General features: G+C 36.6%; 1 protein-coding gene across 1 annotated transcript in view; it reads right to left on the bottom strand.

Moving 5' to 3' along the window:
- OVCH1 (ovochymase 1) overlaps positions 1 to 16,060 on the bottom strand; it is a 75,603-nt gene that overhangs the window by 12,393 nt on the left and 47,150 nt on the right. Inside the window, 6 exon segments of the mRNA XM_003265655.2 lie at positions 581 to 584; positions 962 to 1,064; positions 3,496 to 3,635; positions 4,277 to 4,412; positions 5,406 to 5,531; positions 12,794 to 13,012. Coding sequence (XP_003265703.2) covers positions 581 to 584; positions 962 to 1,064; positions 3,496 to 3,635; positions 4,277 to 4,412; positions 5,406 to 5,531; positions 12,794 to 13,012 — 728 coding nt within the window.

Here is a 16,060-nt window from a genome sequence, read left to right as displayed (position 1 = left end):
TTAACCATTTGGCCATTCTTTCCCCAAGAGATTTTCAGCTAGTGCAATTTACTTTACAGGATAAACTTTGGAGTTAATTTCCTCTTCATCCCTCCAGAAAAAAAATTCCATTGGGATTTAGTTGGAAAATATATTTTTAAATTAATTTGTGTTAAATTAATATGAGTGATATATCTTTCAGTTTTGGAATATGGTACTTTTATCTATGCAAGTCTTTGTGTGTTTTTACGTATTTGTGTGGCCACACATACACCTTAATAAAGTTACATAGTTTGAACAATAAATCTCAAATTTTAGGGTTATACCTAGTTATCATATGGCTTTTATTACTAAATGTAATTGAAGTAACTTTTCCCTTATATCTTCTACATTTTACTGCTATGGTTTTAAGATTACAATTGCTATATAATTTGTATCTATTTTTTCTAATTTACAGTAGAAAATCTTAATATATAATACATTTTAATATTCAATTTTCCTTGTGTTCTTGGGATAAATCCTATTTGGTTCTGTCAAAAGTTCATCAAATAATCTGCTGAGGTCAAGCATTGACTTAACCCAGAGGTGGTTGAGAGTATACCACCCTGGCACAAGGGTTATTTTCAGTAGAAAGCAATTGAAAATGAAATGTAGACAGAAGAAAAACTCTCTGCCCTCCCACTGTCTCCACTAGGAAGGGCAGAACTATTCTTAATTAGAGACAAATCTCGACTCTTATCAGCCCAGAGACGGCACCAGAAGAATCTACATAACAAATCTTTCTAAAGTAACTTTTATTTTCTACAACTGTCCCCAATATATTCACCTTCCTACAATATGCCACCCCTAGAAGCTCAAAGTCCTTTGCCTTTAGAAGCTCAAAGTCCTTTTTCTTTATTTTGTCACTTCTCTTATTTATTGTTCTTTTGTTAAGATGTTATGTAAGCCCAAGTTCTAATCACCTCTTTGAGTTACTCACCACGAATTTTCCCATATATGCATGATATATGTGTTAATAAAATTCAATTTTTCTCATTTTAATATGTCTTTTGTCAGTATCATTGCCAGAGTTCCAGCGAATGAAGCTAAGATGGTCTGAGAAAACAAACAAACAAAAAACAAAAAGCAAAAAAACAAAAAACAAACTTCTCTACACCAACTAAAGGAAAAATCTCTCTCTCTACTACAACTACTGCTACTCTCGGTACTTTACCTCTCACACCCGATGTATGGGATTTTTCCGCCCACAACAACTGGGTATCTTACAATTCAATTCCATTCTGACATTATCTACCTTGGGTTAGCACGGACTGCACAGGTAAGAGCTCAGTTTCACAAGACTGCCCTCACTCCCCACTTCAGATGCCAATTGCAAGTCCAGGTTGTCACATGTGCTACTGACTGCCCAGCAATAAATCAGAGGTTCCCACGATCCCCTCCTCAGGTTTGATAATTTACTAAAACAACTCACAAAATTCAGGGAAATACTTTACTTGTGTTTACCTATTTATTACAAAGGATATAATTCAGGAACAGTCAAATGAAAGATGTATAGGGCAAGATATGGAGACTGGGCACAGAGCTTCAATGTTCTTTCTGGGTACACCATCCTCCCAGCAACCTCCGTGTGTTCACCAACCCAACTTTCTGAACTCTCCTTTGGGGTTTTATGAGGGCTTCATTACATAGACATGATCAATCACATCATTGGCAATTGCTGATTAGGTCAATTTCCAGTCCCTCTCCCCTACCCAGAGGTTGGGCTATAAGTTCTAAACTTCTGATCACAGGATTTGTTCCTCTGGATAGATGGGTAGAAGAGAAATATTTTTTCCTTCCCTATACCCCAGAGCTTGTAAACCTTATTTAGAGAAATTGAAATAGAGTCATAAAACTTTTGGGGAGAAGGAAGTAGAAAATAGTATGTTTTATGAATTAATTATAAGTAAAGAACAGACAGACAGTTGAATAACATCATAAGTAATAATTGACATTGCTAATGTACTCTTCCTTCCCTGTCCCCTTCTTTATTTATGTTTTTCCAATCTTTGTGTGCCCTTTCACCCATAGAAGAGGCAATAGGGAGACACTCTAAACTTTTCCTCCAAGCAGCCCAATTTTAAGAGCAGGAATCAGAATAGATATTTCTAATCCAAATAAAACACAAGCTTGGTTTCTTAGTATTGATTAACATGCCTTCTCTTATTTAATTCTCAAAACAACCTCATGAGGCAGTGCATGGTAACAGGTGTTCTGTAAGGCAAGAAAGGTAGAAGTATACACCATTTTCATAGATACTGCGGTCTCCCCACAAGAAGCTGTGGTCTTCTTGGTGCTGAACTGTCTTAGGAACCAAGAAAGCTCAGTGCTCATTAACATTCTCCTAAATAGAAACACAAATATTCTTAATGCACTTACTTCTAGGATGGTACTGTAAATCTGAAGAATAAAAAAGACAGCAGTTTAGCAATTGGCTTTTTTACCCAGTCTGAGAGGGCCCTACCTGCATGGAGAGTGACACTTGTATCTGGGCCCTTCTTAGGAAGGCAAAGGCCAGCAAAAAGCCACACATCCTCTTTCTCTGGGCTTTTACTTCATTACGCATTGGTATCCTTGATTAAGTAAACTGGGAATTCATAGACCATAGCGTGCATGGTGGTGGGGTGTTTCATCTCACAAATGAGGAAACTGAGTCTTAGAAAGATTTGAGATAATTCCCAAAGTCAATGAACTAGTATGTGGTAGAATTGAGATATGGACCCAGAACCATCAGCTTTCAGAACTCTGGACTTCTATATCCCATGGTGTCCAGAAATGTTGGTTGACCACCCAAAATCCTTTTCCATTTCCCTTCTCTCTAGTCACCTTCTGGTCAGGCACGGCCATGTGAAAATTCTGGCCAGAGATTTAAGTCTGCTACAGGATTCTTGGAAACATGTTTGCTTTCCTGATAGGGATAATCCTCCCTGTCCCTTCTTTCATCACTGTAATGATGAGAACTGAAATAGCCATTATGCAACATTAGGAAAAGCCAAAATAATTGAAGTACGTTTAGTGCTGGTGGAGTTCAATTGTTGAACTAGCAGTGCGTCTGCATTTCTCTTTGAAAATAATGAGTTTAAATCACAGTAACCAGGCTTCTAACTACTACCAATTGATAAACTCATGTAATGCCTTTTGCTGTGATTATTTTGCCTTATTAATTTTACAGTCTTAATTTTCTTGTGTTTTTGTCTAAAACTGCTTCATTCATTCTTTATTTTTAGTATTTCTGAGCAATTTTAATCTAGGTATGATCCATGTGAGAAACGTTGTTGGACTTTGTTTTTAACTAAACCTGAGATTTTATACCTTAATTTTAAATCTGGCACAAGTTTAACAGTAAATCTATTTCAACATCCTATAAGAAGAGACTAGTGTATGTCACATGTAAGCCACATACTGAATATGAAACAATCTAAACATGTTTCATCAGAGAAAAATCAGTAGCATAGTGATTCATGGGAAATCAGTTACCTATTAATTTTTTTCCTGGTCCAAATCCTTCGTAAACACGCAGATGACCATGACAGACCGAAGTTGTTGGCTTCATCGGGAAGTTAATAATATGAAGCTGAATGATGTGATTTAAAGGGGCTACTAACTTCCATTGGCAACTATGGCATAGATGAAACAAAGTCAGAAATTATTTCTAAACAGAATATATTGTTAGTTTTGCTCAGAAATTAATGCATCAATGTTATTGACCTCCAGTGAGCCTTATTTTTTGTGTCTGTTTCCTTATGGTTGTGAGAGAGAAAGATTTGTACTTTAAATTATATCAACTTTATTATCTAATACGTAATTTGCCAAAATTTGTAAAGTTCATACATTACGAATGGCTGACCAATTGTGTGTATTGTTTTAAATTCTGATTGAAAATGTATAAGATCTGAAGGACCTACATGTGCCAGAATTTACCCCAAACTCCCACACATCATTTATTAAGTATCTACTATGTGTCCAAATATTTTACATACATTATATCAGCCTCCAACATTCTTTGTAGAGATTTGACTTTTCACTTTGCTAATACATGGTCTATTTTGTTGAGAAAGTACAATTTATAAACAAGAACATCCTTATATTGTTTTGTTTTGTTTCCATATTAAAGGCCATAGATTAGGGGTTACCTGAGAGTCTATTCTTTATGGAAAAAAGGTGAAGAATAATGTTTGAAGCAAATACCAAGTGTTGATATCAGTCAAGCAATTTTTTCCACACATTTCTTCCATTATAATAATCATGTCTTCCTTACCCCATAGTAGTTTTGTGAGAATTTCTTGGGATCTGCGTGATCCCTTCTGGCTTGGTCAGAAGAACATCCTCACAAGGGACCAAGTGCTCTCTGTTTGAACTTTGGGAAAGTCTGGTTATTTTACTGCCCTTTGGACCTAAAAGAACAGGAAGCAGAGAAAATGAGAATAAAACCAATTTTTGATAGGCTTCCCTATATGCCTTTTCAGATCAAGGTAAACAGCTCTCTTCCCTAATTGTCCTGGGAAAACAAGTAATTATTGGGAGGTGGTTGGTTTCACTGAAAATTTTCTCCATCTTAAATATTCAAAAGGTATAGGAAACAAACACATCTCTCAGAATGATCTCTGACACAGCCCAGGGTCGATGGAAGATTATAGAACACAGCTATAGATAATACCTGTTAACTGCCTAATTCCATGTGAAAGCAGTATTCTTAATATATTCTTCCAAGAGAAAACTTTCATATGATATAAATGCTTTATTACTTATTTAACTTTTTCCAAATATGCAGTATACACAGGTCTAGAAAAACATATTCTCAGCGATGCCTTTAGGTGCCAAGGGGGGGAAACTAGCTTTCAGTTGTCTACATTAAGAATAAAAAAACCTCACTAATTACATGTTCTAAAGTTCAATCTGACAACTCTGAATTAAAGCATTTACACTTATAATGCTAGAATCTAATAGTTGTGTAGTTTGTTTCCAAAACTTACTCTAATCTTTTATTATATCACTGCAAAGAAAATTCTAATCAGAGATAATAAATTGTCTAGAGCTAAACAGCCATCTGAGATTTAGAACCCAAATCTTCTGAGCCACAAGAATTACAGCTGCAGAAAACATTCTTTGTGGTATAAAATTGCAACCACAGACAAAAGTTATCTTGCAACCAACATATCTTAGCCATTTTCAGAAATCATATACAATTCAATCAAGTCATCCATTGAGCAGTTTCCCCTTTGGGCCTGATCAAATCTTAGGTGACTTGATTTTCCTTTCAAACATATACTCATTTCCCCGCAGAAATATAATTTCTTTCAAAATGCTGTAAATGTTTGAAAATATTCCTAAATAGAGTAATATTGATTTTTGTAGCCTTTACAAATGTATAAAATAAGCAAACATACCTAGGACTTTCAAGACAATATAGCTTATACCAAATGCATCTTGTACAAGGGCATGGAATGTCACCCTCACCAGCGGTCCAGGACTCATGAAAGTCATTGAGTAAAGTCTTCTCCCATGTAATCCACCTAGGTTAAAAAGTAAACTCTAGTAAAAAATAAGAATGAAAATTTTACAGCAGTTTCTATATTTTAGGCAGAGCAATTAATTTAACCCACAAGGTAGGAATTGATTCTATTCTGTAAAATGAGGAAACAGGACTCCAGAACACAAGTGACTCACTCGATGTCACAAACTAGTGGGGTGGGAAGCTAGGATCTTCAACTTGGGTCCATGTATCCAGTATCCATCATTATCTACTATGTTGCAGTGCTTCCTGAAGGACAGTAGGTAGTAAATTATTTTATCTTTAAAATGACTGATGTGACCTTTTTCTCCTAGAAAAGTAACCTACTTATTAAAAATACCTCACCATGAAGATCTATGATGGAAAACATTTTTTACCTGAAAATTTATTATTTCCCTATAGTCAGTCTTTTATTGATTGCTTTGAGAACCTAAGTCAAAGATAGAAGGAAAATTATAATCATAATTCTAAAATGATTCAAAGGGCTGATTAAGCACATGTGGAAAGAACCTGTGAGTTTCTTAGGATCAAACTCTTCTACATTAAGAATAATTCAGTATCATTTTTAAACATTTATTTAAATGTCACCTGCTCAGAAAGATATCTGCTTATCGTACTACATACAACTATGTGGCACCGACATCCCAGATACTTCTTTTCTCCTTTCCCACTTCATTTTTTCTTCCTTAGTTCTTCCATTTAAGATAGCATATATTTTATCTTATTATGTGTTTTCTCCCTGCTAGAATATAAGCTTGATAAGGGAAGAAAATTTTATTTTTTTCACTACTGAATCCTCAGAACCAACATGACTCAGTCCGTGGCCCATAGTAGGTTCTTCACAAATACTTGTAGGGATGAAAGGAGGGAGGGGATTAGAGCCAAGAAAGAGAAAAGAAGAAAAAGCATTCATTGGCATTTTAAAGTATACAATGGTGAAATACTATTTGAAGAATGACCTAATATTTATTTGTAGCAAATAGAAGTGAATGTAACTTTTAAATGAATTGCTACCTTTAACAGGGAGAAATATAGCATTTTACAGTAAAGAATGCTATACAACTTAAGTAAAGAATAATATTTCCATTATAGTCTTGCTGTTCTCCTGGATATAATCTGAAGGGACAGAACAATTCCACAAAGTTCAAGCTGACAATTTCAAAAATTAAAGAAATCTAGGTTGGAAAATTATAGGGATTCCTCAGGTAATCTACAATGAAGTCAAGCACGGTTTTCAATAGGTAATCATGATAAAGGCAAGTTTCCCCAGAAAATGTGTCTCTCTGTATAATAATATAGTATATTATAGAAATAGTGCTATCAATTGGGAAGAAAAAGACTTTTTTTTTAAAAAAGGAAGCAGGTATAGAGTCACTTTACCATATGAGAAAATATATTTCAGCATGATTTTAAAAGTTTTTTTTTTAATTAAAGATTCTGACCTCAGAATGGGGAATAAATTTTTAAGCATGAAAGCAATGAGATAAAAGTCAAAGACATGTATGGATACATTTAAACAACTAAATTAAAAAATTTTTACATTAACATAATAAACAACACAAAAGCAAATGACAATACTAAGAATAAGCTTAAGAATAAGTTAATGACAAAGGAAAGCATTAACAATAAACTTATGACAACATTAAGAATAAGCATTAAGAATAAACACGACAAAGGAAAAATATCTTTGTATCTAAAGCTCATAAAGCAATAAAAATAATAATACTCAAATTTAAAAAATGGACAAAAGATAATTGCAATTATTTTTTAAGAAATGATGCCGCATATCTACAACTATCCAATCTTTGACAAACCTGACAAAAACAAGAAATGGGGAAAGGATTCCCTATTTAATAAATGGTGCTGGGAAAACTGGCTAGCCATATGTAGAAGGCTGAAACTGGATCCCTTCCTTACGCCTTATACAAAAATTAATTCAAGATGGATTAAAGACTTAAATGTTAGACCTAAAACCATTAAAATCCTACAAGAAAACCTAGGCAATACCATTCAGGACATAGGTGTGGGCAAGGACTTCATGTCTAAAACACCAAAAGCAATGGCAACAAAAGCCAAAATTGACAAATGGGATCTAATTAAAGAGCTTCTGCACAGCAAAAGAAACTACCATCAGAGTGAACAGGCAACCTACAGAATGGGAGAAAATTTTTGCAACCTACTCATCTGACAAAGGGCTAATATCCAGAATCTACAATGAACTCAAACAAATTTACAAGAAAAAAAAACAAACAACCCCATCAAAAAGTGGGCAAAGGACATGAACAGACACTTCTGAAAAGAAGACATTTATGCAGCCAAAAAAACACATGAAGAAATGCTCATCATCACTGGCCATCAGAGAAATGCAAATCAAAACCACAGTGAGATACCATCTCACACCAGTTAGAATGGCCATCATTCAAAAGTCAGGAAACAACAGGTGCTGGAGAGGATGTGGAGAAATAGGAACACTTTTACACTGTTGGTGGGACTGTAAACTAGTTCAACCATTGTGGAAGTCAGTGTGGCGATTCCTCAGGGATCTAGAACTAGAAATACCATTTGACCCAGCCAGCCATCCCATTACTGGGTATATACCCAAAGGATTATAAATCATGCTGCCATAAAGACACATGCACACGTATGTTTATTGTGGCACTATTCACAATAGCAAAGAGTTGGAACCAACCCAAATGTCCAACAACGATAGACTGGATTAAGAAAATGTGGCACATATACACCATAGAATACTATGCAGCCATAAAAAATGATGAGTTCATGTCCTTTGTAGGGACATGGATGAAACTGGAAACCATCATTCTCAGTAAACTATCGCAAGGACAAAAAACCAAACACCACATGTTCTCATTCATAGGTGGGAATTGAACAATGAGAACTCATGGACACAGGAAGGGGAACATCACACTCTGGGGACTGTTGTGGGGTGGGGGGAGGGGGAGGGACAGCATTAGGAGATATACCTAATGCTAAATGACGAGTTAATGGGTGCAGGAAAGCAACATGGCACATGGATACATATGTAACAAACCTGCACATTGTGCACATGTACCCTAAAACCTGAAGTATAATAATAAAAAAATAAATAAATGAAAAGAAAAAAATCTAAGAATACACTGTAAAAAAAAATAAAAAAAAGTGTTTTGTTTTGCAAAAAAAAAAAATAAAAAAAAAGCTGGGTACAGTAGTACATGCCAGGTATTTGGGAGGCTGAACTAGGTAGATCTTTTGAGTCCAGGAGTTTCAGGCCAGCCTGGGCAAAATAGGGAGACACAGTCTTAAAACAAAAAAAAAAGCAAAAAAGAAATTATCTCCATTAATGATTATTTTTAAAGGAAAATTGCCTATTAAATTGACATATTAGGTTCTGGGCATGGTGAAAGAAGATCCTAGGCACTGCTAATGGCAGTGAAAATTAAGTTAGCCTTTCTGAAGAGTAATTTAACTTCATGCAAAAAACAAACTCAGCAAAAATTCATGAAAAAGAAAATGTTCTGAGTCCCTAGGTGTTGACCTCATTTGGAAGTATACAGAAGGGAACAGATAGCAAGGTCTCTGCTCTCATGAAGCTTTCATTTTAGTCACGTAAATGAAGATGGTTTCATAGAGAGATCAAAGCTGCTGATGAAATGAAAGCCACTGATGAAATGAAAGCCAATGTAACAGACAATGACTGTGGGAAGGAATGGATGATGCTACTTTAGACTGAGAGGCCCTCTTTGAGGAGGTGACTATTCTCTTGTTCACTTATTTATGAAGTGCCTTCTATGTGTTGGGCACTGTTCTAGGCACTGAGGCTTCTTGACACAAACAGGCAAAAATTCCAGCTCTCATGAAACTCATACTCAATAGGGAAGACACAGATAAGCCATAATCATGAAAAAAATCATAATGTGTTAGATTCTAATCTTTTAACCCTAGACTTCAAACTTTTTGGCACGAGGGACTGGGTTCGTGGGAGACAATTTTTCCACAAACAGTGGGAGGGATGGTTTGGGGGTGAAACTGTTCCATCTCAGATCATCAGGCATTAGATTATCATAAGAAGCAGGCATCCTAGATCCTTTGCATGTGCAACTCACATTCCTGTGAGAATCTAATGCTGCCACTGATCTAACAGGAGGCAGAGCTCAGGTGGTAATGCTTGCCTATTGTTCACCTCCTGCTGTGTGGCCCAGTTCCTAATAGGCCACGAGTTGGTACTGGTCTGTGGCCCGGGGGTTGGGGACCCCTGTGTTAGAAGATAATAAGTGCTCTAAGAAAAGGGAACTGAGAAGTCTGGAGGCAGGGGCGTGATGCAACTTACATCAGTCAAGGTTGGTCTCATTAAGAAGGTGACATTCCATCAAGAATTGAAGGACATGAGGCACAAGGATGAGAAGGAGCTCTTCAAAGTGCTGGGAATAGACAGACAATGGTCCTGAGGTGAGCATGAGAGGTATTGGGAACCCATGAGCTGATGGAGAGGGAGTCCTCCAGGGAGTGTGAATTCTATTCTAGCTGCAAGAAGCCCTGGAGCAGTTCTAATCAAGGGGGATGGAGGAGGTGATCTGATTCTAGGGGGAAAATGTGCCAAGCAGTTAGGCTAATTAATTGTGTCACTGTAGTCTAAATTAGATTGTACTCATAAAGAAAGATTCTTTAAGCAAACATTTTTGCTTTCTAACCCAGTGATTTAATTTCTCAGAGTTTATCCTAAGAAAACAACCCCACCCCTCAGAGCAGTTTCTCTGGCCTCTATGCACTTTGGAATCAAGCATAAATATATACCACACACATAGACAATGACATACACAAACTTTCTTTCTTTCCAGATTTCCTCATTAACTGAATTATTTCAATCACCTCCCACCTCCCTCCTTACTGCAAGCCAAAAAGCTTTCACTACACCTGTGCAAACAGGAGGAGGCAACTTTGTTTTGTTAACAAAAACAGGTTTCTCAGTGCATGAAATAAAAAATGAGGGCTGGCATGTTTTCACCAGATCTTTTCAATCCTGCCACTTTAAAAGCTTTAATGTAATTTGCTTTATTTTTTCATTCACCTTCCTCCCCTGCTCTATTTTTAGCCATCTTCTGACTTGCTCTTTTACAATATATATTCTTCCAGAATTCTGGCATGGTTCCACTATGTTTGAAGAAGTTGAGCCCTCTTGCCTCCCCCCGCCCCCTGCCCCACACACACCACAAACACACACACACAGACACACACACACACACACACACACACACACACTCAACCTTAAGTATATTTGCTTTCTCAATTCAAAGTACTTGAAAATGTTAAGGATTTTTTTTTTCTAATTCTGTGAAGAAAGCCAATGGTAGCTTGATGGGGATGGCATTGAATCTATAAATTACTTTGGGCAGTATGGCCATTTTCACAATATTGATTCTTCCTATCCATGAGCATGGAATGTTTTTCCACTTGTTTGTGTCCTCTCTTATTTCCTTGAGCAGTGGTTTGTAGTTCTCCTTGAAGAGGTCCTTCACATCCCTTGTAAGTTGTATTCCTAGGTATTTTATTATCTTTATAGCAATTGTGAATTGGAGTTCACTCATGATTTGGCTGTCTGTTATTGGTGTATAGAAATGCTTTTGAAAAATAAGCCTGTATAGCCAAGACAATCCTAAGCAAAAAGAACAAAGCTGGAGGCATCACACTACCTGATTTCAAACTATACTGCAAGGCTACAGTAACCAAAACAGCATGGTACTGGTACCAAAACAGATATGTAGATCAATGGAACAGAAAAGAGGCCTCAGAAATAATGCCACACATCTACAACCATCTGATCTTTGACAAACCTGACAAAAACAAGCAATGAGGAAAGGATTCCCTATTTAATAAATGGCTTTGGGAAAACTGGCTAGCCATATGCAGAAAACTGAAACTGGACCCCTTCCTTACATCTTATACAAAAATTAACGCAAGATGGATTAAAGACTTAAATGTAAGACCTAAAACCATAAAAGCCCTAGAACAAAACCTAGGCAATACCATTCAGGACATGGGCATGGGCAAAGGCTTCATGACTAAAACATCAAAAGCAATGGTGACAAAAGTCAAAATTGACAAATAGGATCTAATTAAACTAAAAAGCTTCCGTACAGCAAAAGAAACTCAGAGTGAACCAGCAACCTACAGAATGGGAGAAAATTTTTGCAATCCACCCATCTGACAAAGGGCTAATATCCAGAATCTGCAAGGAACTTAAACAAATTCACAAGAAAAAACAAATAATCCCATCCAAAAGTGGGCAAAGGATATGAACAGACACTTCTCAAAGGAAGACATTTATGTGGCCAACAAACATTTGAAAAAAAGCTCAACAGCACTACTCATTAGAGAAATGCAACTTAAAACCACAGTAAGATACCATCTCACTCCAGTTAGAATGGCGATTATTAAAAAGTCAGGAAACAACAGATGCTGGAGAGAATGTGGAAAAATAGAAATGCTTTTACACTGTTGGTAGGAGTGTAAATTAGTTCAACCTTTGTAGAATACAGTGTCATGATTCCTCAAGGATCTAGAACCAGAAATACCTTTTGACCCAGCGATCCCATTCCTGGGTATATACCCAGAGGATTAGAAATCATTTGACTATAAAGACACATGCACATGTATGTTTATTACAGCACTCTTCACAATAGCAAACACTTGGAACCAACCCAAATGCCATCAATGATAGACTGGTTAAAGAAAATGTGGCACATACACACCATGTTATACTATACAGCCATAAAAAAGGATGAGTTTATGTCCAGGGACATGGATGAAGCTGGAAACCATAATTCTCAGCAAACTAACACAAGAACAGAAAACCAAACACTGCATGTTCTCACTCATAAATGGGAGTTGAACAATAAGAACACATGGACACAGGGAGGGGAACATCACATACTGGGGCCTGTTGGGGGGTGGGGGGCTAGAGGAGGGATAGCATTAGGCGAAGTAACTAATGCAGATGTCGGGCTTATGGGTGCAGCAAACCACCACGGCACGTGTATACCTTTGTAACAAACCTGTATGTTCTGCACATGCAACCCAGAACTTAAAGTATAATAATAATAATAATAATAATAATGAAAATGTTAAGAGTGTTTACAAGGGAAAAAGCATTCCTATTACATGGATCAACATTTTGGTAACATTATTACCAAGTCAGACTCGTTCCTGATCATAAGTTGCCTATATGGACCAAGACTCCTAGCACAAAGTTTATATGCCAGGAAGGATTACCTGCCATCTTTCTCTTACTGTGTCTTTCTTCATAAATAATTAGAACTGAGTCTTGACACACAGGAGACCCCAGGAGTGACTCAATGGTAAATTTTGCCATAATGCTTGGTGAAACTCTGAGCACCCAAGAACATTCCAGTCTTCCTCTATAATCCGGTGGATATGGTGGAGTGGGAAAAAAGCCTCTGGGCTTTTCTAGCTCTGCTTCAGAGCAACAACCTGCAATTCAGAACACACAGACACCAGGGACAAACATAAAGAAAGCAAAGAAAAACCAGGTTCTATCACAAGACTGAAAAACCTAGGCTTGCAAGAAGAAAATTAAGACTTTGTTACTGTCAGTTACAAATTATTTTGTTAAAAAACCATTCTATTTAATGTGTCTTATTTTCTTGAAATGATATTATAGAATTTAAATCACAATTATTTTGAATCAATTTTAAATGAATTTTTAAAGTTTCTTAGAAAATAGTAGGTTGCATTCTCTATACCCAGCAGGTTTTCATTTTCTTCCTTCTTTGAGATGCAGCTGAAGACCTGTTCCTAAAAGCTTCACTGAATCAACTGAACTTGCTGGGACAAATGATCACATTCATTTGAGCTTGTGACTGAGGTCATGAAAAAGATAATTTGCTGGATATACTGAGATGTCTCACTTCTTCAGCTTGCTAAGTCCAAGGGCACCTTCAGACCTTTGGGATACCTGCTGCAGTTTGGATGCCAGTGTTTCCCTGGCCCGCTGACTCGGCCATCAGCTTCTCTTATGTCCTCAACAGGGCTTCGTCCTTAACTCTCTCTTCTTCCTTTATGTCTATTCCTTTGACAAAAACTTTCTGAGCAATTAAAAAATGAAATATTCTATGTTCATATTTTAATGTATGTTAGTGAATACATAATTATGCATGCTCCGCCCTAGAGAAATTAATACTGTAACTGAGGAGGAGGTATGTAAACACGCTTTTATTAACAGTAGAGGTGAAAAGTGGAATAAGGGAAATGAAATGCTACTAAAACTTAGGATTCTACTCCATTCTTTGGTTCTCTGTCATTTTTTTGTTAGTCCTCTTTTTTTTATCTGTATGGCTACAAGAATCTAATCAGATATTTACCGATTTGATTTAATAGTAAACTAAATGATCTTTCAGTCTATAATCTTCCTTCACCATGCCCTACCATCTGGGAATGGTGTATAAAACAAAAAAAATCAAATTGTTTTCTGGCTAAAAGCAACTAAAGTAGTTCAGCTTGCAAGATCTTTCAGAGTCTGGCCTCAGCCTGTCTTTCTAATCTTTTTAGTTTTTCTCCCTGTCTATATGAATCCTCTGTGAAAGATCTGACCGGAAATCACACAGAGCCATGAATTACCAACAAGTCAAGACTTTTTATAAATGGGAGTAACAATTGAAAGAAACCATTGCTAAGATTCATTAATTCCCTAGTGTAAAAAGTAAGTAGCAGGAGTGGGTGGGTGTTAAACACGGCATGGTCCTGATATTTTGTCTCCGAAAATAATCATAGAATAAAAACAAAGCAACACCTTTCTGTGTATAAAACTTTCAAAGTTCTTTGGCATGCATAACTATTTCTGAACATATTTAAAAGAGATGCATTTTCTTTACATTTTGACAATGTTCATTTTCTAATGGCCTGAATAAGATCATTCAAAAAATACATTAGATGGCACTGTCACCACCATTTATGGACCCTTATCTTGGGTCAGACCCTTCCTGTTATAAGGGCCTTACATGGATTAACCTATTTAGGCACTCAATGAATTCATTCATTTAACTCAGTCCATTGAAATCAATAGTTTATAGGATCTCAGACCCAAGTCTGCTCTCTGTCTCAATCCCAAGTCCAGATTTACTTTTAACCTAATTCTACGTATCCCCAGCTTTGACTCTTTGACTCATGATGCCAAACAAATGGTCTTGGGTCCACTCCTCATTCCTGGAAGATTTTAGCGGTCATTTTCTCCAACACTTTTCCTGTCATAATTCTTTCTGATTTCAATCACTATATGCATGATGATTCCAGTACTGAAGTTTCCCAGCTCTTCAGCTTTCCTCCAGTGATTTTGTCTTCCACCTGACCTCAGCCATTTATCCTTATGGTCAGCCCCTAGACACTTGATCAATAGCAATAACTCCAAGCCTTCTGTAATCTCAGTTTCAGGAACCACTTTCTCCAACCACAACCTTCCATCTTTTCAGTCTCCCTTAATACTCCTTCCACCTTTTGGGGCTCATAATTTACCTATCCTACCACCTTATTTTTGTCCCAAACAAATCTCTCATTCTTATTTCACTCCTTACCCATCCTAAATTCCAATGATCCATCATGTTAACCACTTCTTCACATGCACGCTGAATTCCCTTATATCCTTCACATACTTGGGAACAGTCCACTTTGATTAAATCTATACTCTACCTACTCTGCATCTACCTCAGTGTATCCAGAGGAAAACATACAACTAAGTTAATTGGGAGCATTTTGCTCTCTCTCAATTTATGATCATTCATCTCAGGGGGCCTTTATGCTACCCAGCAATCCTACTATATCTTTCTATTCACTATGTCATTTTCTAGAGAAATATTTCATCCTTTTTTTCTCTTAAAAATCAAACTTTCTTGAACAACCCCTTCTTTTTTCACCTGCTAAGAAAAAGAAGCAATCAGAGGAGAAATTCCACAAGCTCCGATCCTCATCTATACCCATACACCTCATACCTGCACTGGTGCCTCAAGATCCTGCCTTCCATCCGTTAAATATAGATGATGTGTACTTTGCTCCTATCTAAAACCATCCCCTCCTTTTGGGCACTAGACCTCATCTTCTTTCTTTGACTGAAAGTCATCACTCTTGCAATTCTACCTTCTATATCTTACATTTTCTTTAAACTCTTCCTAGTTGTTTACTGGGGTTGAATGTATTGGGGAAGACGTGGGCAACAAAAGAAAGACTGATCATTTGGAAACCAAAAGTGATAATAAAATAGAACTTCCATATTCCTACAAGTCTATTAGAGATTTCAAATCCTCCAGCCGCTGTTAGTTTTGACTAAAAATCAAAATCCTATTTTATCAAACAGACAGTGTTTGGCAACTGTGGAAGAATGAAGAGAAATACTAACGCTGATGCTAGCTTGGTCATCTCATACCTAGAGTCTTTACCTAGGCAAGATACTAGCATATAGAAGGACTTTTGTTCAAATTCAGAGCTTAAAATAATTCTATGTAATTCTCCAATATTCAAGCACTTGTTCAC

Source organism: Nomascus leucogenys, chromosome 23, assembly GCF_006542625.1.
Source record: "Nomascus leucogenys isolate Asia chromosome 23, Asia_NLE_v1, whole genome shotgun sequence".
Taxonomy (NCBI): domain Eukaryota; kingdom Metazoa; phylum Chordata; class Mammalia; order Primates; family Hylobatidae; genus Nomascus; species Nomascus leucogenys.
This window is presented reverse-complemented; position numbering and strand designations above follow the sequence as displayed.